The 26,504-nt window shown below is 37.6% G+C and overlaps 1 protein-coding gene across 9 annotated transcripts in view; it reads right to left on the bottom strand.

The window, feature by feature from the left end:
* BTRC (beta-transducin repeat containing E3 ubiquitin protein ligase) overlaps nucleotides 1-26,504 on the bottom strand; it is a 189,278-nt gene that overhangs the window by 77,305 nt on the left and 85,469 nt on the right. For 7 of the 9 annotated variants that reach the window (XM_021072708.1, XM_003483546.3, XM_021072710.1 and 4 more), the window contains one exon: nucleotides 14,825-14,902. The exons of the other annotated variants lie outside the window; for them this stretch is intronic. In XM_021072708.1, coding sequence (XP_020928367.1) covers nucleotides 14,825-14,902 — 78 coding nt within the window. The remainder of the gene's footprint in view (nucleotides 1-14,824; nucleotides 14,903-26,504) is intronic. 9 annotated transcript variants of the gene reach the window in all.

Raw genomic sequence — 26,504 nt, 5'->3', positions numbered from 1 at the left:
AAAAAATATTTTAAAATAAAAAAGGCGCTAGAGATTGGCTGAAAGTGGGAAGAAGTGGACTGACTTCGAAAGAGGAGATCACACTGGGTAAGATCCATGTTTATGTGCTTTTTCCCTGAGGGTCCTCACTAGGCTACTTGGTGCAGGGTGACTAAAATTCAATTAGAAAGCCACGATCTACTGGCTTAAGATGTCAGAAGATGGAGTTCAGGGCTGCCATAGTGGCTAGAAATTGAGAAGAAAAATAGAAAATAGAAAGAGTCAGCCAGGGGCAGGGAGGAAGCATCAAAATATGTATATAAATTTCCCTCAAATCTATGGCTAACCCTCAAACTACGTACCTGAATGGAGGTCTCCAAACATTCCAATGGGAAGTAACAGCTAGAAGACTAAAAGATCTGAACAGAGATTCCAGCTGCTGCCCTTGAGAGGATTCAGGTTTTGAATTTGATTCCTACTAAATTAATAAGCATCTCAAATTTTCCATTGACAACCTTGCATTTAGACTAAACAGTTAGTCTTCAGTGCTAAGGGATGTGCCTCAGGACTAGGGGCAAAACCAAAACACACCTGCCCTAACAAACATAAAAACCAAGCCTATATGAAGTCACAGTGATCTGCCAGTAAGATAACCAGAGGAAGATAAATGAAACCAGTCTCCAGAGTGTATTGTTTATAATGTCTGCTATATAACCAAAAACTGCTAGACATGAGAAGATAAAGAGGATCCACAGTCAAGAGCAAAAGAAGTCAATAGAAAATGACCAAGAGGAGTTCCCGTCGTGGCGCAGTGGTTAACGAATCCAACTAGGAACCATGAGGTTGCGGGTTCTGTCCCTGGCCTTGCTCAGTGGGTTAATGATCCGGCATTGCCGTGAGCTGTGGTGTAGGTTGCAGATGCGGCTCGGATCCTGCGTTGCTGTGGCTCTGGTGTAGGCCAGTGGCTACAGCTCCGATTGGACCCCTAGCCTGGGAACCTCCATATGCCACGGGAGCGGCCCAAGAAATAGCAAAAAGACAAAAAAAAAAAAAAAAAAGAAAATGACCAAGAAATGATCTAGTTGTGTGAATAAGTACGTATTGGCTCTACAGAAGTTGTAACAAATATGTTCAGCAACTTAAAGATATGATCACAATGAGTAAATAGATGGGAATTTTCACCATTAAAATGAAAACGAAAAATGAACCAAACAGAAATTCTAAATTGTAAATGTTTATAACCCAAAATTAAAAATTTACTGGATGGACTTAAAAGCATGCTGGAGATGGCAGAAAAAAAGGGCTGATGAACTTAAAAGATGGATCAACTGAAATAAACTGAATATAGACAGTAAAAGAAAAAAAATGAACAGAGTTTCAGTTGCCTGTGGGACAATTTTCAATGATCTAACATGTGTAATTGGAGATGCAGAAGAGAATCAAGAAGGGGACAAAAAAGTTCAAAAATAGTGACAAAATATTTCTCATATTTAGTGAAAACCACTGGCTTACTGTTCTAAGATAAGCAAACCCCAAGAAGATTAAAACAAAAAACAAACAGAAGCTCCTGTTGTGGCTTAGTGGGTTAAGAATCTGACCAGTATCCATGAGGATTCAGGTTCGATCCCTGGCCTAAGTATCTGGTGTGGCCACAAGCTGCGGTAGGGTGCAGACATGGCTTGGATCTGGCATTGTTGTGGCTGTGGCACAGGCCAGCAGCTGCAGCTCCAAACAGACACCTAGCCTGGGAACTTCCATATGCCTCGGGTATGGCCCTAAAAATACCAAAACAAACAAACAAACAAAAACCCTAAAATTTCTCAACACACATTAAATACACACAATAAAAAAAAATCTCTTAAAAAAAAAAAAAAAAAAAAAAAACACCCAAAAAAACAAAACCAAGCTCCAGGCTCAATACAGTCAAAACCACTGACAACCAATAACAAAGACAAAACCTTAAAAGCAACCAAAGAAAAGGGGGATGCTTCCTACATGTAAATGACAATATAAATAATGGCAGATTTTTCACCATAAACAAACAAACAAAGGCTAGAAGACAAAGAACAAGATTTTTTTTTTAAGTGCTTAAAGGAAAAACTTAAACCAGGTTTCTTATTATTAGAAAAGAGAATGGAAGTTCCCGTCGTGGCGCAGTGGTTAACGAATCCGACTAGGAACCATGAGGTTGTGGGTTCGATCCCTGGCCTTGCTCAGTGGGTTAACGATCCGGCGTTGCCGTGAGCTGTGGTGTAGGTTGCAGACGCGGCTTGGATCCCGAGTTGCTATGGCTCTGGCGTAGGCCGGTGGCTACAGCTCAGATTCGACCCCTGGCCTGGGAACCTCCATATGCCACGGGAGCGGCCCAAGAAATAGCAACAATAACAACAACAACAACAACAAAAAAGACAAAAGATAAAAAAGACAAAAAAAAAAAAAAAAAAAAGAAAAAGAAAAGAGAATGAAAAGGGCAAAATCTATAATAAACTCTATGGTATTATATTGGAACTAGAGGTATCAATGTGAACTTGTGGTTTTCAAAATATATAAACATAAATATTTTAAATATAGTAAAATTTTAACTATAAATATAATAAAATATAATAAAATCCATCAAAAAAACAAAAAACCCAAAATATAAAAATATAGATGTAAAATAAGTTAGTGTTTAAATCTTGCCTTCTAAATACCATTCTGCACTTAAAAAGAACCACAGCTCCCTGGAGAAATGGTGGATTCCAGGATTGGACAGGATATATATAAGATGAACCTGGAAATACTTAGGGTATGATGGACATATATCAGAGGGGCACAGATGGCAGCCTAAATGGGCTCTCATTTGCCCAATACAATAGAGTATTAAAAAAAAAAATAAAAGATACTATAGGTTACAATCTGTTGAATAAAATACATTTCTTGAAAGGCAATAATTACCAAAACTGACACAACAGTAGAAAATCTAGATAGCTCTACATCTATTAAAGAAGTTGAAATTATTGAAAACCATTCCACATAAATTTAAAATACAATTTAAAAATCTTTACACAAAGAAAACTTCTGGTCCAGATAGTTTTGTTGATGAATTCTATTAAATATTAAGGAAGAAATAACACCAGGATCATATACAAACACGTTTAGAAAATGGAGGAGGAAAGAGGTTTTCCAACCCATTTCATAAAGTCAGAGTAACCCGAAACATGACAGAGACATTAGAACGAAAAATACAGATCAATATCTCTTATGAATATAGACACAAAAATTTTTAATAAACTAATGTAATTCTCTTTATTAATAGAATGGGGGGGTTGAATTTGACAAAATTAAACACCAATTCACGATTTAAAAAAAGACCTTAGCAAGTTAGGAATAAAAGGAAACTCCTTTAATCCCAAAAAGGGCATCTAAAAAATTTCAACTAACATCATATTTAGTGGTGGAAAGATGTTAAGGCAAAGACGTCCTCTTATTTCATCTATTAACATTATATTGGAGGCCACAGCCATTCAAATAAAGCAAAACAAATATCTGCCTTTTTGCTTCAAATAAAGAAACAAAAGAGAAATAGGTTGGAAAAGAAATAAAACTATATATAAATTATAGGAAACAAGGTCAAACAGTCAAAAACCAATTATATTTATATATTCTAACAACAATCCGGATGAGAATATTTATTACAGCATTGAAAAACACTGAATACTTGGGAATAAATCTAAAAACCATGTGCAAGAAACATACATTGAAAACTAAAAAACACTGCTTAGAATAATTTTAAAAAGAGATACAGACTATGTTTGCAGACTAGGAGACAATACTACCAGGAGGTTAATTCTACTCAAATGGACAGCTTCAAAAAAATCTAAACACCCCACAGACTTTTTAACAGAAATCCTAACTTGATTCTAAAATTTAAACTGGGAGTTCCCGTCGTGGCGCAATGACTGACGAATCCGACTAGGAACTATGAGGTTGGGGGTTCGATCCCTGCCCTTGCTCAGTGGGTTAACGATCCGGCGTTGCCGTGAGCTGTGGTGTAGGTCGCAGATGCGGCTCGGATCCCATGTTGCTGTGGCTCTGGCGTAGGCCGGTGGCTACAGCTCCAATTGGACCCCTAGCCTGGGAACCTCCATATGCCGCAGGAGCGGCCCAAGAAATGAAAATAAACAAATAAATAAATAAAATTTAAACTGAAGTGCAAAGTACCTAGAATAGCCAAAACAATATTAAAAATAAAAATATGGACAACTCACACTACCTGATTTCAAGACTTATTAAAGTTACAATAATCTACACAGTGTAATAGCTGGTGCAAGGGTAGACATCTGTAAAAAGATAGAGGACCTTGTGTTTGTCCTGTGTCATTCAGGAGTTGGTCAGTGCCTCAGCCACTGGTATCCTTTGCTCTGCATCCAAAAGCAAGCAGCCTCTTTTCTAAGAGGTTCAGAAACAGACTACTCTTACAGAACCAACTGATTTTTGACAAAGTCATCCATGTAATTCAATGGAGAAAAGGAAAATCTTCTCAACAAGGGTTCCAAAACAACTGAATAAAAAAGTACAGGAACATAGCCAATATTTTATAACAACTATAAGTGGAGTATAACCTTTAAAAATTGTGAATCACTAGGAGTTCCTCTGTGGCTCAGGGGGTTAAGGACCCAGCATTGTCACTGTCACTGCTGTGGCTTGGGCTGCTACAGTAGTATATGTGTTCAATCCCTGGCCCAGGAACTTCCACATGCTGTCCTGTGGACAAATGGGAAAAAACAAATTGTGAATCGCTATACTATATTCCTGTAACTTAAATAAGCATAATAAAATGCTACAAATAAACTGTAGGAAGAAAATAAAGTATCTTAATAATTTTCAGTCAAAAAAAAAAAAAAAAGAGGAAAATAATGAGCTCCAAACCCTAATTCACAGCACACTTAAGAATTAACTTGATGTGGATCAGATTTAAAGGTAAAAGCTAAAACTTATAAAGCTTCTAGAACAAAACCTAGAATATATTCATAATCATGGGGTAAAGGACTGATAGACTGCACTTCATGCAAAAATTAGAAACTTGAAGAGTCCCATTGTGGTTCAGTGGGTTAAGAACTTGAAAAATATCTGTAAAGAAGTGAGTTCAATCTCTGGCCTTGCTCCGTGGGTTAAGGATCCAGCATTGCCACAAGGTGCAGTGTAGGTCAGATAAAGCTCAGATCTGGTGTTGCTGTGACTGTGGCGTAGGCCTGTAGCTATAACTCCAATTTGACCCCTAGCTGGGAACTTCCATGTGCCTAGGTATGGCCATAAAAAGAAAAACAACAACAACAAAAACCAGAAACTTTTCTTTTTTGGTTTGTTTGTTTTGTTTTTTATGACTGCGGAAGTTCCCAGGGTAGGGGTCAAATCGGAGCTGCAGCTGTGGACTCTGCCACAGCCACAGCAATGCCAGATCTTAACCCACTGAGCCAAGGCCAGGATCAAACCTGTATCCTCATGGATATTAATCGGGCTCATAACCCACTGAGCCACAACAGGAACTCCCTAGAAACTTCTTATGGCTCAGCAGTAACGAACCCAACTAGTATCCAAGAGGATATGGGTTCAATCCCTGGCCCCTCTCAGTGAGGGCTTAAAGGAGTAAGCTGTGATGTAGATTGCTGACATGCGGCTGGATCCAGCATGGCTGTGGCTGTGGTACTCCGGCTAGCAGCTGCAGTTCTGATTCGACCCCTAGCCTGGGAACCTCTGTATGCCTCGAGTACGGCCCTAAAAAGACAAAAAAGAAAGAAAATATTCAGAATATGTATCTGACAGAAGATTGTTATCTGGAACTCAATAAGACAAAAAAAAAGATTTTTTTTAAATGGCAAAAAATTTAAACAGATAACTTAACAAAATACAGATAACTTAACAAAAGAAAATACCTGAGGAATTCCCACTGTGGCACGGCAGAAACAAATCTGACTAATATTCATGAGGATTTGGGTTCGATTCCTGGCCCCCCTCGGTGGCTTAAAGGATCTGGTGTTGCCATGAGCTGTGTAGGTTGCAGACACAGCTCGGATCCTGCATTGCTGTGGGCTGTGGTGTACGCCGGCAGCTGCAGCTCCAATGTGACCCCTAGCCTGGGAAATTTGATATGGCACAAGTGCGGCCCTAAAAAGCAAAAAAAAATCTGAGTTCCTGCTGTGGCACAGTAGGTTAGGAATCCGAGTGCAGGAGGAATTCTCATCACGGCTCAGCGGAAATGAATCTGACTAGCACCCAGGAGGACGCATGTTCAATCCCTGGCCTTGCTCAATAAGTTAAGGATACGGCATTGGTGTGAGCTGTGGTGTAGGTCTCAGACATGGCTGGTATCTGGTGTTGCTGTGGCTGTGGTGTAGTCCAGGTATACTGCTCCAATTCAACCCCTTGCCTGGGAACATCCCTATGCCGCTAGTGCAGCCCTTAAAAAGACAAAACAAAAAACAAAAAAACCAAGTGCAGAGGCCCTGGTCTCTGTCGAAGTGCAGGTTTGGTCCCCTGCCCAGCTCCATGGGTAAAAGGATCCAGCATTGTCACAGCTGTGGCTCGGATTCAATCCCTGGCCCAACTTCCATATGCCATGAATGCAGCCATAAAAAAAAAAAAAAAGAAAAAAAGGAAAGAAAACATCTGAAGAGCCAATAAGTATACATGAAAAAATTAACACATGCTCACCAAAACAGCTTTACATAAGAGCATTAGCAGCAACTTAATTTATAAAAATGGAAAGAGCTCAGTTGTCCATCAAAAGAAAACAAACTGTAGTGTTTATTCAATGGAATATGTTGTACAATAAAAGAGGATAAATTACTGATAAACACAGCAGCATAGATGAAATCTCATAATCATTATGCTGAGTAAAAGTGAGACCACAAATGGGTGATTCTGTTATATAAAATTCAAGAAAGGTGAAACTGACCTATGACAATAAGCTGATTAATGTTTGATTCATTGTGGGTAGGGAAACTGGCTGGGAAGAAAGACCAAGGGAACTTTCTTGGGTGATGAAAATATTCTATGGCTTGACTGGGGTGGTGGTTACATAGTTGTAAAGACATCAGAAATTCAGTGATTTATGCAATTAATATCAACATAATTCACTGTGAAAATTTTACTTCAATAACAAAAGAAGTATGCAGTTAATATTTAGGGGATAAAGTACTAGAGGTTTGTCTAGTTAATTAATAAAAATGTTATTTTATTTTTCTGAAAATAATAGTCATGGCAAGAAGAAAACTAATTTGTTTTCCTTCAAAATTCCTCTTCTCCTCAGAAGTGAGTATAACATGCTTAGCGGAGCATTAGATAGACTCAAGAAACCTGTAGGAGTTTCTAGAATAAGGCTATATATAGACTTTTTTTATTTAGATATTTCATCTGTAAAATGGGTATAAGATCTTGTTTATCTCTGAAGGAAGTCACCTAGATTAGTAAACTAAAACTTGTTACAGTCCTTAGATCACTCTGGAATTAAAAGGCTGAATAATCAAATACTTTACCTTCATTATTTTACTATATAAAATTAGTATTAGACCCTTCCCGCTAAAATTAAACTAGTGCAGACAACAGCCACAGGCAAGACAGGTTCTGTCCCCATACAACATTTGAAAAGGTAGCCTCACTGCTGAACCAGAGACAGAGTTTTGCGTTGGAGTACTTTAATACATTTTTATATTGCATATAAAGAACATAAGCATAAACCAGTAAGATGCCTTACTGAAAACTACCTTCTTTGTGAAAGCAGGCTGTAATTCTGAACAAGTTTTCAATTTTCACACTGCTGCTAGGGTAAAACATTTTAAAGAGTTTAATTTTTTACAATGGATTCAATGACATAGGATTATCTAACAAAGTAATGGCTAATCAATAGAAGGTTTAGTTGTCAGGTGAAACATATAACACACTAAAAGGGATTGATTGCCAGACTTCTCCTTATTTACTAGAAGGTATATATTTAAAATGACACAAACTTGTTACCAGGCTGCATTCTTTTAACCTTGCAAAAAGCTGCCTAAGAAATCTGTTCAGCAGCCCTATAGCAAAATAAGACATAGTATAATGAAAATGGCTAGTGATTGGGGGGTGGGGAAGGAGCTACGGGGACCTTCAGATATATGATAATATCAAAGCAAGTCCTCAGCAAGAACATGGGATAGAAAAAGCAAACTACAAAGCGCCATCTAGGGAAGGTGGAACTGAGCTTTTAAAATGCCACAGCGATACCACTGAATTTCGTTCAGTACCTGCAAAGCTGTGTATGATCTCATTCCATGTTACTCTTAGAGCAGATTTTTTAAGGGCTCACACAATTGGGCACAATAGCCCTCCCCCTTTAAAAATGTTTTCTTCTTTTTTTTAATGGTACATTCAGGTTAAGCACTGAACACAAAATGAATTGGGCCCATATGGACTTTGACCAGCATATAAGCTGCTTCCTTTATAATTTATTCACAATATCAAGTCTGTATATGAAAATACACTTTTTATGGTCATTGCAACCCAGGAGTTCAATAATATTTTTTCTACTAAGTCAGTGATTACACAATTTATCAAAGAATGATTACACTGAAATAAAAATAAAAACAAAACACCAACCCCCTATATAGTCTTCCTTCCTCAAAGTAATTTTAAGAAAGCTGGTTATTAAATTGCTTCTTTTTGAAGAAGGGTTTTTGTAGCTAGACACAAATTGCAAAAACCATGTTGTTTTTTTTTTAAGTTATTATACTCTGAAGAATTCAGCCGAAGTGGGAAGTTAAATAAACAAATCACTTTATCAGACTTGGAAAGATCACTTTTGTCTTACTTAAGAGACCTACATTAATTACCTTTAAGGTCTTTTACATGGACTATTTAAAATAAGTATAATTTATTTATTTCTTTCAAATGAGGTGCTTCTTCCAAAGTATTAAATAATGTCTACAAATGCAAAGGCATTTTTATAAATAGGTAATTAAAACAGATGACTAAAATTAAGTCAAGCTGCAAAACATTACCCAGGATGCATTGTGTGTGTTTTTTTTCTTTAATAAAGATCTCAGGCAATTTTTTTTTCCTATCCAAAGCCCAAAGCACTTCAGAGAGAAAAAAAAGAGGTAGGAAGTTTCATGGGAGAAAAACACACATATATAATTAAATAATGCCAAACTCCAAACTAAAGTATTTACAAGATAGTCCCTTAAGCATAGTTTGTCATTTTACAATTACACCTTGCCTACTGCCAAGTCAAAGTGCTTACTATTGCCACTAGGGGGAGAAATGTCTTAACACAAAGCAAAGGCAGATAGGGAATGGGTTTTCTTGAGCAATTATCAGAACAAAGCTCCCTTGGCTGTGTGTACCTTCTAATTACTCAATACAATTAAAATGACTAACCTAAAACAAATAGAAAAAAAACCTGCTTGCCTGATATCAGGGACTTCATTAAACCTTCCCCCCTCATCAATCAAATCAGAAAGAAGGGAATGCCATTATATACAAACGTTACAGAGCTGTTAAAGGAAGCAAATTGAGGGTTTCTTTTTTTTTCTTTTCTTTTTTTTTTTTAAGGAAGAAAAGAAGTGGCTCTCCTGAAAAAAAGAAATGTCATGGTATTTACCCATCTGGATGCTGCTTGAAAACAAATTGTCCTCCAAAGAGCAGAAATACAGTATGTTTTCTCTCAGTTCACTGGCTTACGAATGACTTTTTGTTGTTGTTGTTGTTTTGTTAATACACAGGATAATGTCATTTTCTGTGTCAGTGATGTGCTTCTTCCTCCTACTCATCCAACTGTATAAAGGCGCTAGGCCAGTCAGACCTCCATGCTTACACTAGGTTGTTTTAACTTTAAGTTCTTCACTGCTATTTTTGTGCATCTTCTCCAAGTAATATTTAGAACAACACAGGAATTTGGGGGAGGGGTGACAGGAGGTGGTAGGGACAGAAAACAGCTACTTACTCCTTCTAAAAGGCTTATGTGTAGTTCCTTTTATAAGGCCCAGTCATTAACAGAAGATGACAACTGAGTCATTTTTCTTTCAGCTGACAATTGTGACATTTCTCCAGCAGCGTGCAAGGTGCTGAAAACCTGGCAGCTGTTACCTCCTGGGATGAAGATACTTTTTTATCCTCCCTTGACAGTTTAACTCAGTGGGTCAGCACCTTTAAAGACTGCAAAGTATCCTTGAAGAGGATGGAAGCTTGAATTACTGCTCCCTCCCTAATCAATGTAAACCCTCACGGCAGGTGAAGTCTCCATCTATAGAGGTGCATGGGGGAGGAAAATGTAATGCCCTGAGCCAGATGGTTTTTATCTTGTTTTTAAAGAATAAAGGAACAAGCTAACAAGGGAGACAGCTACTTTGTTAGCTTCTTGGCCTCTCTCATGGCTTTGCATCCCCAGGGTTCCAGCAACACAAGAGAAAGAATACAGAAAACATAAACACTTAAAGAAATATAACTAGAGGGCTGGCATCATGCTGCTTTCAAAGAGTTGAGAGAGTTCTACTGAATGCTTTATTTATCACTGCCCACGTTCTCAGGATGGTAAGTGGACACATACACAAAGGGAATGGGGGATGGGGGAAGGATTAGATGGAGGTCACAATTTACTCAATTACAGAGAAAGGCTGGGCTGACAGATCCTATTAGCACCAATGTGAAGCAAAGAAGGAGTTCCATGTTGTAACCGTACTTTTCAAAAAGTAATGAGTACTTTCCTGTGTCCTCCCAGGCCTTTGCCCGTGTTTGCAGATATGAATAAAAGCTATGAAGTTGCTATGGTTTTCCTGGCTACACATTCCAGGAATAAAAGTAAGAAGAAATTTGTAGCTACTTTGTACACCCTTTAAACAAAAGTTTACACTTGATGCAAAGAAATCATAAGATTATTCAGAAACCTAGAAAATTAAAAGAATATATTACATGCCTTTTTCCTTCCAATTCTCTTGCCTTCTGATATTGGAAATAAAATGGAAAGCAGATACACAAAATGACTTGGTGACATAAGGAGTAATGTCTCCTGATTTTTTCCTTCAATATTTTCTTTTTCTGCTAATGTCTTCGTCAAGTTTTGGAATTATGGTTATGGTAGCCTCATAATACAAGTCAGGGAGTGTTCTTTCCTTCCTATTTTCCATCTTGGTTTTATTTATTTCTCAAACGTTTGATAGAGTTCACCAGGAAACATGGGCCTTTTGATAAATCGATTTTTTTTTCTTTTCTTTTCTTTACTGCGCCCAGGGCATGAGGAAGTTCCTGGGCCAGGGATCAAACCTACGACACAGCAGCAAACCAAGCCACAGCAGTGACAACACCAGGTCCTTAACCACTAGGCCACCAGAGAACCCGATAATTCATTTAAATAGACATAAGGCTTTCAAATTTGTCTTGGCTTCAGTAAGTTGTCTTTCTCAAGGAATTCACCCATTTCGTCTTAGACTCCAAATTTTTGGGTTGAAGTTACTTAAAATATTCCCTTATTACCCTTTTAATATCTGTAAGAACTATAGTGATAATCTTCCTTTTAGCTCCTCCAATAGTTAAATAACTCCAAGTTAACAGGCAGTGATCATATCCTATCAACAATGGTAAAATTGTACTTTAGAATAATATACGTAAACTCTAAAATTAGTTTAAATCAATACTAAATTTATTAGAACATAACTTAGCATTTAAAAATCAGTGGTGAAAGTTCCTGAAACCCCATTAGAAATAGTCCGCAAAGGAGTTCCCATCACGGCTCAGCGGAAGTGAACTGACTAGCATCCCTGAGGATGCAGGTTTGATCCCTGGCCTCGCTCAGTGGGTTAAGGATCTGGTGTTGCCGTGAGTTGTGTAGGTTGCAGACATGGCTTGGATTTGGCGTTGCCGTGGCTGTGGTGTAGGCTGGCAGTCATAGATCCGATTAGATCCCCTAGCCCAGGAACCTCCATATGCCGAGGGTTTGGTCCTTAAAAAAAAAAAAGAAAGAAAGAAATAGTCTGCAAAAGAATCTCAAGTTAAGGGACTGGCCCATATGATGCAAATCCTACTTATATTAACACTAGATAAAATGCAGCTCTCACATCTTTTTATCTATATAACTCAGCTAAAAGCAGGGTGGGGGGGTGGAGCAAATGGCACCTCATTATTGTCATATGCATTGGAGAAAAGAGGGAGTTTAAACAGCTTATATATTATGTCCCACACTTTAAAAACTGGCAATGGGGTAATCAAGTTCAGGGCAGTCCTGGACATCTGCCCTGTGACCTGCTTCTATTGACCCCTGCTATTCATCACTCATCCCTAAGATTGAGAGGGCAAGCTCCTAGGGAGTGACCACCACAATAGACAGACACAAGCCAACAGTAATCTGGTTCGAGCAAAAAACCAGATGGCACTGCAATAAATTTACAAATCTGCATTCATGGGGCTGTTAAAACACCCAGAAGCTAAAAGACTCCAGGGGCCCCAGGAGGATCTCCTACTTCCCTGTTTCTAAAGGCCATTTCTCTTTCCAAGAACATTGAGTTCATGCTCTTCACAAAAAGAATGGAGATAAAACCGTTTACAAAGAAAGGACTGGGGGGGAATGGAAGCCTCATGACCTAATTAATCTCCAGAGCTTGGATCTCAACACTGAATGACAGATATTAGAAAGATCATTTTGGAGCACCAGGAGGATAAATCAAAACAAACCCAAAAAAGGTTGTTAAATTAAAGCAGAGGAGTGAAATGAACCTGCTAAAAAGCAATGGAAAAAACAACATTAAATCTTTTTCAAATACTGCACACAACAGATCTTGCAAATAGAAAATGATTCAATAATGTATGCATTTATTTTTTAAATGAATCAGATTAGTCCCATGTGTGACCTGCTGGTCCATCTGTATGTGCTGGACTTAATAGGCATGATTCTCTCTCTTGCTTCAGTTTGAAGTATGAGAGAGATAAATTTAGTTTAATTTTCAACAGATCAGCCTATCCATTTTCCAAATGGACCATCTGGATCAGCCTATTAAAATTAATTTATAACTTTGCAGAGTGAAAATTCGTTTGTTAGCTTAAATAAAGTTGCCAAAACTTTTTGTCATGTCATTGTTTTCTGACAGTTGTTTCTATATAGTGGGTAGAGTGTTTCTACCTTCAAATTTATCTTACTCAATACTGTCTATATATTTAGATTTATAGGTCAAATGTTTATTTCCAAATAGTTAAAGCTGTAACTGAACAATATCAATCCCTGATCATCTGGTAATTTAACAAAGTTTCCTGAATTGATTCAATTCTACTTATTAAATAATTATTTTTATTTTTTTTAAAAAAAGGAAAAATGCCCATCCAAAATTTGTTTAACATACAGTAAATAAAACATGAGTGTGTCACAATTTCAACTACTTTTCCCCTAAATTAACAACGTCTACAAAGTAGAGTTAGAAGGCAGAAGTAAAAATGCTTTGGCAACACTGAGATCTGGGTTTCAAATCACTCACTCAGCTATTTTTTTATCTATAAATTGGAAATCATATCTAGCAACTTTACAGCGCTATAATGAGAGTTAAGTAAAATAAGTATCAGGTTCATGGTGGACACTCAATAAATACTCGATCTCTTCTTTTCCCTAGAATAATGCCATAAATGTATGTAAATTAAAACTATTTTTTACTACTGTGATACTCATCTAACCCAATTTTATATTTAAAATAAATAGGTTGATCCCTAGTTTCTGGCAATACTGTAAGAAATTGCTTTTGTCACCAGTGGGAGATGGAAGCAACATCGGAGGGTGCTACAGGTAGTGAGAAGAACCATTTTTTCTTTCTTTTTTTTTTTTGTCTTTTGTCTTTTCAGGGCCGCACCTGCAGCATATGGAGGCTCCCAGGCTAGGAGTCTAATTGGAGCTATAGCTGCCGGCCTACAGCAACGTCAGATCCGAGCCGCATCTGAGACCTACACCACAGCTCACAGCAATGCTGGATCCTTACTTAGCCCACTGAGCAAGGCCAGGGATTGCTCATGGTTCCTAGTCGGATTCGTTTCCCCTGCACCACGACAGAAACTTCCAAGAACCATTTTTTCTTACCAAATGTTTTTTTGAACATTTTAGTTTTTAAAAAGAGAGCTCCATGGAACTGAACTTTCAAAGAAAAATGTGTTACCTTTGGGGAGTGGGGGCACCGTGGTGAGTAAAAAAAATTATTTTAAAGTTGTCATCAATAATGGCTTTTACTTCTAGAAATTGCAAACAAATATTGCTCAGACTAAAAAGGAGCTAATTTAACTAACCCCTTTAGATTAATATTTTTTAATATATGAACAATCTTAATAGAAAAGTAAAAGTAAGTCAACTACTGTATAGCACAGGGAACTAAATCCAATCTCCTGTTAGACCATGATGGAAAATAATATTAAAGAATGTGTGTGTGTATATATATGTATGTATATGTATATGTGTGTATATGTATGTGTGTGTATATATATATATATATGAATGACTGAGTCACTTTGCTATAGAGCAGAAATTAGCACAATAGCGTAAATCAATTATACTTTAATTAAAAATTAAAAATAAAAAAAGTCAACTATTCTACTACCTGTACTTAAGAAGCATTTTTCTTGAATGAGAAACCTTTTATCTGATTTTGTTTTCACTACACATAAGCAACTGACTGCCCTGTACTGTATATCTACAATATTTTTTAAAGGACTGGGAAAACAATGTTAACTGACTGAAATTGATGGCTATATCCATCCCAACTTCAGCATAACCTTAATTTAAGCTCCAGTACTTAACGAATGGCAAATTGAGGGTTTCCTGTCTTTTGTTTTGTTGGTAGCTTTTTATTTTAAGTAAGACTGAATTTCATACCTGTCTAAGTGAATTCTTCTCTGGTATTATCTTCCTAGGGGGTTCGCCATTATTACAGTCTTCTCTCTCTGAGGAATTCTGTGAAAGAAAGTAAGCTTTAATTCAGTTCTCATTATCTTCAATCTTATTCTGTGGGAGTAAACTGAATTACATTTCTAATTCTGTAAGCTAGAATACCATGTATATTTATGCATTCATTCATTTGAAGATTTATATACATACAGACATACACTTATATAAAGAAAACATATGCCCATGTATATAAATAAATGTATGTAAGGATCTAGGTGGAAAAGTATTTCATCTATATTTAAGCACTGCCCAGAAGATTATATTCATTACATGTCTAGTTCATTGTTCTTTGAAAATGCAGGTTGGTACTGGACATAAGAATGTGCCAGTCTCAGAGTTCCCGTCGTGGCTCAGTGGTTAACAAACCTGACTAGCATCCATGAGGACATGGGTTTGATCCCTGGCCTTGCTCAGTGGGTTAAGGATCTGGCATTGGCATGAGCTGTGGTGCAGGTTGCAGATGTGGCTCAGATCCTATGTTGCTGTGGCTGTGGTGTAGGCCAGCAGTTACAGCTCTGATTCGACTTCTAGCCTGGGAACTTCCATAAGCTGCAGGTGCAGCCCTAAAAAGACAAAAAAAAAAAAAAAAAAAAAGAGCTCCAGTCTACATTTAGCGATAACAACTTAAACCAGGATTTCTGCCTTCTGTTTTAAATGATTAGTTTTAAACCACAGTAAACGTGATTGGTCCAAATTCTGAAAGTCTAAATCCTTAAAAAAAAAAAATTATTTCTTTTCGTCTCATTTCATGATTGATTTTCTTTATTAAAAACAGCATAGTGTTTAGTTAGCTTAAAGCAATAAAATTTAATCAGCAGTTTAGGATTAGACTCCACTCTTGCCACTATCACCTCAAACAGTAGCTAGAAGACTCTAAAATGTCAATGGAATTTTTTTTTTTTTTTTTTTTTTTTTTGTCTTTTGTCTTTTGTTGTTGTTGTTGTTGCTATTTCTTGGGCCGCTCTCGCGGCATATGGAGGTTCCCAGGCTAGGGATTGAATCAGAGCTGTAGCCACCGGCCTATGCCAGAGCCACAGCAACGCAGGATCCGAGCCGCATCTGCAACCTACACCACAGCTCACGGCAACGCCGGATCGTTAACCCACTGAGCAAGGGCAGGGACCGAACCCGCAACCTCATGGTTCCTAGTTGGATTGTTAACCACTGCGCCACGACGGGAACTCCAATGGAATTTTTAAATACTTAAGAGGGAAATAACAATACAACTGAAAGGAGTTTAGAGTTCTAAATATCAATACAGAGTAAAAAGGCAACCCATAAAAAGAGTGGAAAAATCTGCGATTCATTTATCTGACAAAGGATTAACACTCAGAATATAGACAAGTTGTAAAAACTCAACAACAAAAAACAAACCAACCTGATTCAAAAATGGGGAAATGGAGTTCCCACTGTGGCTCAGTGGGTTAAAGATGTTGTCTCTGTGAGGGTAACAGTTTGATCCCTGGCTTTGCTCAGTTTAGTGGGTTAAGGATCTAGTGTTGCTCTAAGCTGAGTTGTAGGTCATAGATGCAGCTCAGATCTGGTGTTGTTGTGGCTGTAGTGTAGGCCCCAGCTGTGGCTCTGATTTGATCCCTGGCTTGGGAACTTCCATATGCTATCGGTGTGATTGTAAAAAGTACACCACCACCACCCCCGCCTCCGGCAAAAAAAAAAAAAAAAAAAAAAAAAAAAAAAACAGGGGCAAAGAACTTGACTAGACACTTATCCAAGGAGATATACAAATGGCTAACAAGCACATGAATGGGTGTTCAATATCACTAATCATTTCAGAAATAAAACGCAAAAGTGCAAGGAGATGCTACCTCATACTTATTAGGCCACTATCAAAAACAAAAAAGAGAAAATAACAGGTATTGATGAGAAAAATCAGAACTATTGTGCACCTTTGGTGGGAACGTAAAATGGTACAATTGCTATCAGAAATAGTATGGTGGTTTCTTAAAAAAATTAAAAATAAAATTACTCTATGATCCAACAATTCCATTTCTGGGTATTTACCCAAAAGAATGGAAAGAAGAGTCTCAAAGAGATATCTGTATGTCTATGTTCACAGCAGCATTAATGACAGTTAAAATGTGGAAGCAATCCAAGTGTATGTTGGTAAATTAATGGATAGGAGTTTCCACTGTGGCTCAGTGGGTTAAGAACCTGAATTCAGTGGCTTGGGTAGCTGTGGAGTGGGTTCAATCCCTGGCCTGGCATAGTGGATTAAAGGATCTGACATTGCTGCAGTGGTATAGGTCACAGCTGTGGTTCAGATTCAAGGGATTCAATCTTCAGCCCAGGAACTTCCATATGCCATGGGTGTAGCCATAAATAAATAAATGGATAAGTAAAATGTGGTATATCCATAAAATGGAATAATATTCAGCCTTTAAAAAGGAAATTTTGATGCATACTACAACACAGAAAAGCCTTGATTGTATTAAATGAAATAAGCCTGTCACAGAAGATAAATACTGCATGATGCCTCTTATATAAGTCACTTAGCAGAGTGTTCAAAATTATAAAGACAGAAAGTAGAATGGTAATTTCCAGAGGCTAGTAAAAGGAAGGAATGGAGAGTTACTGCTTAATGGGTAGAGTTTCAAATTTTAAGATAAAAATACTTACAGAAATGGATGAGAGGGGTGGTCACAATATTATAATGTATTTAATACCACTGAATTGTAGGTACATTTTAAAATTGTTAATTTGATAAATTTTATGTGTATTTTACCACATTAAAAAATAATTGGAAAAAAAATCTGGGAATCAACACATGTAAATCACTACCTGCAAGGCAAATTCCAAATACATATTATTGGGGCTCTATTTTCCATAATTACATTTCTAATGTTAATATTTTAGAATTTGCAGCTGATTTACTCATTACATTATATATATTCATCACATCCTAATGGAGGAGTTATTTCTAGATCCAGAAATTATACCCAAATGAGTTTATCTAAAAATTTTTATAAGTATGAAATTATTAATAGAATATAGGATCATAACTGTGTTTTAAACTTAGATATTAGTTATACACTTTTTGCTTTGTATCAAATGTTGCATTTTAAAATATATTTAAGAATAGCATATACTCCCAAGGCAGCAGAAATAAAAGCAAAAATAAACCAATGGGACCTAATCAAACTGACAAGCTTTTCACAGCAAAGGAAACCATTAAAAAAAACCAAAAAGACAACCTAGGGAATGGGAGAAAATAGTTTTAAACAATGCAACTGACAAGGGCTTAATCTCTAAAATATACAAACAATTTATACAGCAACTCATATAATAACAACAGCAAAAAAACCAACAAACCACTGAAAAATGGGCAAAAGACCTGAATAGGCGTTTCTCCAAAGAAGATATACAGATGGCCAACAAGCACATGAAAAAATGCTGAACATTACTGATTAGAGAAATGCAAATCAAAACCATTATGAGATGCTACCTCACACCAGTCAGAATGGCCATCATTAATAAGTCCACAAATAACAAATGTTAGAAAGGGTATGGAGAAAAGGGAATCCTCCTGTACTGTTGGTGGGAATGTAAACTGGCACGACCACTATGGAAAACAGTATGGAGGTACCTCAGACAACTGAAGATAGAACTATCATAGGACCCAGCAATCCTACTCTTCAGCATATATCTGGACAAAACTTTCCTTGAAAAAGATACATGCACCTGTATGTTTACTGCAGCACTATTTGCAATAGCCAAAGCATAGAAACAACCTAAATGTCCATCGACAGATGAATGGATTAAGAAGATCTATTATATACGCAATGGAGTACTACTCAGCCATAAAAAAAGAACAAAGTAATGCCATTTGCAGCAACATGGATGGAACTAGAGATTCACATACTAAGTGAAATAAGTCAGAAAGAAAAAGACAAATACCATATGATATCACCTATATCTAGAATCTAACATACAGTACAAATAAACCTTTCCACAGAAAAGAAACTCATGGACTAGGAGGACAGATTCGTGGTCGCCAAGGGGGAGAGAGTGGGATGGACTGGAAATCTGGGGTTAAAAGATGCAAACTATTGCCTTTGGAATGGATAAAAAATGAGATCCTGCTGTACAGCACTAGGAACTATATCTAGTCACTTATGATAGAGTATGATGGATGATAATGTGAGAAAAAGAATGTATATTATATACATGTATGTGTGACTGGGTCACTTTGCTGTACAGTAGAAAATTACAGAACACTGTAAACCAATTATAATGGAAAAAGTAAAAATCATTAAAAAAAAAAAAAGGCATAGCATATATACAGTGTCAAAAGACCCTCTGTGGCTAACATCTACATGATTTGTACGTCACCTAAACAGGCCAGTACCTTAAGGTGATCCTTTTGAGCTGAAATCTCTTATGAGGTTTAACTTGATATTTTACATTTGTCATAATCACTTTGAGTTAAAGGTCCCTAAGATTAAGACAAATAAGAAGAAAAAATGCTATGTTACAAGCAAGGTATAGAGGCTTAATAACTTAAGAAATTCTAACTGTCCTTCCTCCCCATTCTAGGAGGAAAAAAAGGGGGAATGCAGACTATCTACAAAATAATGAGGATGAGATAGAGTTGGAGACTATAAAGCATCCAAATAAGGAATGAATGGTGTATACCATTATAAGAGAAACAAAGGAAGGGAAAGATCAATATTAAATACAAAAACCAACTGGATATTTAACTTCTTTTAAAAAAGTACAGATTGGAATTCCTGTTGTGGTGTGGCTCAGGGGTTAACAAACCCGACTTGTATCCATGAGGACGCAGGTTCAATCCCTGGCCTCACTCAGTGGATGAGGGATCCAGTGTTACAGGAAGCTGTGGTGTAGGTCACAGACACAACCTGGATCCCGAGTGGCTTGTGGCTGTGGCATAGGCCAGGAGCTGTAGCTCCGATTTGACCCATAGCCTAGGAACCATATGCCTCAGGTAAGGCCCTAAAAAGACAAAAGACAAAAATAAATAAATAAATAAGTACACATCAAATGTTTTACATGCCAAAATTAAAATGTCTTATATAATAAAAACTTAAGCCACTATTCAATTTTAAACTTATAATTTGCAAGTAACTATTTCCCAGACCCTCCTTTAAATAAAATATCATTTCAAATCATCTAAGCTGTTTAATTCAACATAAGATCCTATATTTCACAATGTTTTGTTAAAATGTCATTATAATAAACTTGGAAGCCTAATTACTTTTTGGTGGAAGTTTGTTATACTGAAGACATTATAAATCACATTTTTATTCTACAGGTGCTTGGGCTGAAAGAAAATTGATGGCAAATTCTCCATACCAAATTACATAGTGAAAAATAGCGATCCGAACCTAATAGAATAAGTAGTGGCTATCCAGCCCACATTCACAATTTTCTTCCTCCAAACCCTCTGTTACCTGGTTTAGATAGTAAACTACTGAATGAGTATTATGAGAACATCTAAGGTATTCAAAGATGAACGGAAGTAAAGGATAATTACTCCCTGAGAGCAAACACAGAGCTACAGGGGAGCCCCTTCTTCTTCTCTACTTCATCAGGGCAAAGGATATAAATGTGCATATATGTGTGTGCGGTTTTAAAAAAGTAACTTCTGGAGTTCCTATTGTGACTCAGTGGTAATGAATGCAACTAGTATCCACCAAGGATGTGGGTTAGATACCTGGCCTCACTCAGTGTGTTAAGGATCCAGCATTGCCATGAGCTGTGGTGTAAGTTGCAGATGCGGCTCAGATCTGGCATTGCTATGGCTGTGGAGTAAGCTGGAAGTTGCAGCTCTGATTTGACCCCTGGCCTGGGAATTTCCATATACCACAAGTGTGGCCCTAAAGAAAAAAAGGAGAGGGGTGGGGAGGGGAAGGGAAGGGAAGGGAAGGGAACAGAAGGAAAATACTATTACAGCCAGTTCTTTTTAGGCAGATTAACCCAACATTTCTTACTCTGGACCATCCACCATGAAAAAACAAATCAATACAAAAAATTCAACTTTGTTGATGCGTAAAAATAGAGGGAGGAATGTTAAACGGTCATGATATCAGGAGCAAGGAATAAGGTACTCTCCTAATACTGAAGAGGAGACCCAGAAAGCCAGTGAATAAAAGAGTAATAGCTCTACAGTTGAGGGCGAACGGAAATGATGAAATGGCTGTGTATACCTAATAGTCACCTCAGTGGTTCTCAAAGCCTGTGTGCTCTCCAACAGCACCCAGGAGAGGTCAGAAGCACAGTTATTCCTTATATCCTTAGGTATGATGCATTCCAAATAAGCCAAGATCACAAGTGCCCAGGGTCATCAACCTACATTATGTCTAGGAAGTTCTGCTTAAGGGTCACTAATTCATACAAGTAAAACTCATCACACAAATTAGCAGGTGGTAGACAAATAATAGGATAGTTAAATAATGTCAAAATATTTCTCCATAAGAACCTCAATCTGATCATGAGAAAACAAAAGACTGACCAAAACAACCTCAATCTGATCATGAGAAAACAACAGACTAACCCAAATTGAGGGACACTCTATAAAATCACCAGTCTGTACTTAACAAAAAAATGTTAATGTCATGAAATGCAAGGAAAGACTAAGGAACTGTTTCAGGTTAAAGAAAACTAAAGAGACATAACTGAATGCAGTTTGTAATCTGAGATTAATTTGGGGGGCTGGAACAAAATTGATGGTAAACTCCTCTGTGCCTAACAGGGTGAGTAATAACTAACTATAACATATATCTCTTAACCCAGCATTTACTAGTTTAGAATTAAAAGGGTCAGGATAAAAGCCTTACTGACATCATTGAATTTAACTTCAAACGGGAAGCATTAAGAGAGTTTTAACACCTGCAGACATGCAGACACTTCTGCTTCCCCATGTAGCAGAAGCATGGGGAGGAAAAAAATCAAATGAAATAAATATTGCTAAAGCTCATGCATTAGATCTTGGTGATATATTTTGGATAAAATGTTGCTAGAAGTAACCTAGGGGTGAATTTAAAAGAAAAAGAATTTACTTTTTTTTTTTTTTTTTTTAAAAGTGGACATCCCATCAATGGCTCAGTGGAAACGAATCTGACTAGCATCCATCTGGCATTGCTGTAATCTGTGATGTAGGCCGCAGAAGCGGTTTGGACCCCACGTTGCTATGGCTGTGGTGTAGGCCAGCGGCTACATCTCCAATTTGACCCCTAGCCTGGAAACTCCATATGCCATGGAGGCAGCCCTAAAAAGATAATAAAGTATTCAGCTGATAAACAAATTGTCTTAACATCAATATATCCAAATTTAAAACACTCTTTACTATTCTTATCCTTTCTAGGCAAGATCTTCTCAACTTTTCTTTCTATCCCAGACTTAAATCCTCAGAATCAATTTCTACTTATCTCGCCCCCTGTCCCACCTTTTTTCTTTGAATGTTATCTAGCCAATTTCAGGTCTTCAATTTTTCCTTGGAGTCATCTATTTTATTATTTATTTATTTATTTATTTATTGTCTTTTTAGGGCCGCACTCAGAGCATACGGAAGTTCCCAGGCTAGGGGTCGAATCGGAGCTACAGCTGCCGGCCTACGTCATAGCCACAGCAACGCGGGATCCAAGCCATGTCTTCAACCTACACCACAGCTCACAGCAACGCTGGATCCTTAACTCACTGAGTGAGGCCAGGGATCGAACCCGCATTCTCATGGATACTAGTCGAGTTCACTAACAACTAAGACACGACAGCAACTCCTGAGAATCATCTATTTTAACAGATCTAACACTAGTTTTGCATTTCACTCTGGTCTAGACAAGCAACACCTCCTAACAGTGCTATTACTACTGAGATAGTCTTCTAGCTTCCTTGCCTAAATCTGTATCTGCTCCATTCTATACACTACTGTCAGAATCACTGGTCTAAAAAGACATTAGTTACTCCCCTGCTAAAAACATTTCATAGCTCTCTGTCACCTAAAGGATAGATCCAAACTTCTTTTTTTTTTTTTTTTTTTGTCTTTTGTCTTTTTTGTCTTTTGTTGTTGTTGTTGTTGCTATTTCTTGGGCCGCTCCCGAGGCATATGGAGGTTCCCAGGCTAGGGGCTGAATCGGAGCTGTAGCCACCGGCCTACTCCAGAGGCACAGCAACACAGGATCCGAGCCGCGTCTGCAACCTACACCACAGCTCACGGCAACGCCGGATCCTTAACCCACTGAGCAAGGCCAGGGACCGAACCCACAACCTCATGGTTCCTAGTCAGATTCGTTAACCACTGCGCCACGACGGGAACTCCCAAACTTCTTGGTATAGACAGCATCCACGATCCAACCAACTTACCTTTCCATCAAAGTCTTGCATCATTTACAACATAAGAAAGGCACTCTCTTATCCCTCTAAAATTTTTTAAAATTAGTTTTCTGCTAATTTTATTTCCTCAATATCTAATAGTCTTTCTCATGCACTTCATCTACTAGAATCCCGATTAAAGAGTCAACTAAAATTTTACCTTCTCTAAGACAGTTATTATCCCTTCCTCCTCTAACACCTACCCTACCTAACCCCAGTTGTAATTAATCACTCTGAAATAGCACTTCACTTCTATTTGGAACTTATTCTTTATACTTCTCTGTTATAGCTCTATATGAATAAGCTTCCCACCCCTACCCTGCGCTGTAGTTTCTTCAGGGCAGGGCCAGTTTCTTCTTCATCTTCATTTTCCAGTGGCTCATAAAGCTTGAGAGCATAAAAGAAGTTTTAAATGTTTGTTAGATTGAATACTATTGTCAGGTTAATCTTTCTTAAACCCCACTACTGTCATGGTGGTCTTTTTTTTCCCCTCAAAAACTTTCAGTGGCTCTTTATTTCCATGAAATCAAACATGAAGTTCTAGGCCTGGTTTTGAAGACACTCCAGAATTTTCTGCTACATTATACCAAGTTATTTCCCTCAACATACACTTTTTCTGCATATCTCTTCAGAGTTTCATAAACATGTGATCTGATCTTAAACTTTCCAGGCTGGAAGGATCCTTAATTCCAGTCTAGAGTTATAAACACAATTATTTAACCTACTTTAGTCCTACTTATTCTTAAAATGAATTTCAACTGTCATAGTCTTTTTTTTTTTTTTTTTTTTTTTGGCTTTTTTAGGGCCACACCTGCAGCATATGGAAGTTTCCAGGCTAGTGTCAATTCAGAGCTGCAGCTGCCAGCCGCAGCAACTCAGGATCCTAGCCATGTCTGCGGCCTGCACCACAGCTCATAGCACTGAGTGGGGCCAGGGATCAAACCATCATCTTCATGGATAGTAGTTGGGTTTGTAACCTGCTGAGACATGACAGGAATTCCATGTCATCTTCTCTTTAAAAAATATACAACTACTCCATCATATTCTACTGGAAATTCCTTAATATTTTTATATGGTCCACACCATTTGGCACTTAGATAAATACATGTTTGCATGTTACTCTCAACTACCCATTAAGATCAAAAGCTTACTGGGCTGTCTTTGTGGCTCCCTCTACCTCCCAACACATTACATAATATACAGATAATAAAGGTTTGATAAATAATTGAAACCCTACACCCACACCATCCATCTGGCTTTAAAAATAGTTTTCAAAGCAGGAAAACTTAAAAGTGATAGCCCAACTACCGTCCTACAATCCCACCACTTTCATGGTGGTATAATTTACCGGAGGAGTTTGCAAGCTCCTGCTCTAAATAAAGTTGCTGCAAATAAAGTTTTATTGAAACTTAGCCATCCTTGTTCATTACCTTTTGTCTGTGGCTGCTTTCACACTACAATGGCAGAGCTGAGTAGAGAGATCCTATGGCCCACAAAGTCTCAAATGTTTATTAACCGGTCCTTTACAGACAAAGTTTGCCAACCTTTTATTAAGAAGGAAAAGTTCAGGAGTTCCTATTCTGGCACAATGGAAACAAATCCGACTAGTAACCAGATGAGGTTGCGGGTTTGATCCCTGGGTTGGGTCAGTGGATTAAGGATCCGGCATTGCCATGAGCTGTGGTATAGGTTGCAGATGTGGCTCGGATCCTGTGTTGCTGTGGCTGTGGTGTAGGTCAGCAGCTGTAGCTCCGATTTGACCCCTAGTCTAGGAACCTCCATATGCCATGGATGCAGCCCTAAAAAGCAAAAAAAAAAAAAAAGAAGAAGAAGAAGAAGAAGGAGGAGGAGGAAAGTATCAGAGTTCCTGCTGTGGTGCAACAGGATCTATGGCACCCCTGCAGTGCCAGGACTCAAGTTCAATCCCCAGCCTGGCACAGTGGGTTAAAGGATCAGCACCACCGTAACTGTGGTATAGGTCGCAACTACCACTCAGATCTGATCCCTGGCCAAGGAACTCCATGTGTCACAGGGTGGCCAAAAAAAGAAAAAAAAGAAGAAGGAAAAGTTCTCTTGATAAACAAAGCATTCCTAACTTTTCAGAGGTTTATGGCTGGGGCAATATTCTCCATGACCTAGTAAGTAGCTTATTTACTGTTTTCGGTTATCTATTCGAACACACAACGCCTGATGACATGGATAATTAAGAGTTGATTATATAATCAAATGAAAAACTAAACTAATTTACACAGTGATGAAAAGCCAAGCCACTCATAATAACTTATAATATTCTTTGAGTAAGCATCTTGCTCAAGGTTGGATGGTGCTACAAGGCCTAAGCCTGTTTGAACAGACATCTGTTATAAATAAAATACTCAGCTCCCAAAGTGGAAGTAACGTTTTCCACCTATGCAACATCCTTCAGTGGGAGAATTCAAAGGACTCCATAACCAGGAAAACTGTATCATTTTAGCAAAGCAGGTAAATTGTGGTGAATTAAAACTCTGATTTTGAATCACTTGTTTATCAGCATATAAAATGACAAACCCATGTGAACAGAAAAATCTTGAGACAAATTTCTATAGCTAGTTGCAAACATCAAATCATGGGCTTGACTGGTAAATTAGTAATTGGATTCATATTTTCCCATTAACTTATTACATGATTTGGAGCTAATTATAACTTCCAAATATATATGATCTGCAATTTTCAAAAACAGGAATAATTATTTTTCTAAAGGTTAAAAGATGATTTAGCTACATGGATAAAAATCATTCAAACTCTTCAATGGAAGGTGAAAAATAAAACACGCCATGTGTGAGAGTGTGTTGTATGTTTAAACAAATTTTCATTAATCCTCCTAGGATATAATGAAGAAAACTTAGATCATTTAAAGTTCAGAACCTGATTGAAGAACCCTATTCAAGGATCAGTTTTAGGAAGGACTTCAAGTGTCCTCCTAATATTCTCTGGCATATTTTCATGCACACTGCTTCTCCAGCACATTTATCATTTGACATATGCTATTAAACCAGAGCCACATCAAAGCCTCCCTATACTGCTCAACTTCAACAAGATCCACCAGTTAAAGCTTTGAAAAGTGATATTTTCTAGTAATGCACCAATCCAAGTGCAGTGCTGGAAACCAGATATGATGGACAGCACTCTGGGACAACCAAATACACAGAACTTCCATTAGTACTGCCTTATTCCCTATGACAGAATTAAAAACAAAAACAAAAACAAAAAACAGCCAAGTAGG

This window comes from Sus scrofa, chromosome 14 (genome assembly GCF_000003025.6).
Source record: "Sus scrofa isolate TJ Tabasco breed Duroc chromosome 14, Sscrofa11.1, whole genome shotgun sequence".
Lineage (NCBI taxonomy): Eukaryota > Metazoa > Chordata > Mammalia > Artiodactyla > Suidae > Sus > Sus scrofa.
Note: the sequence above shows the minus strand (reverse complement) of the source record. Positions and strands in the feature narration are given on the sequence as shown.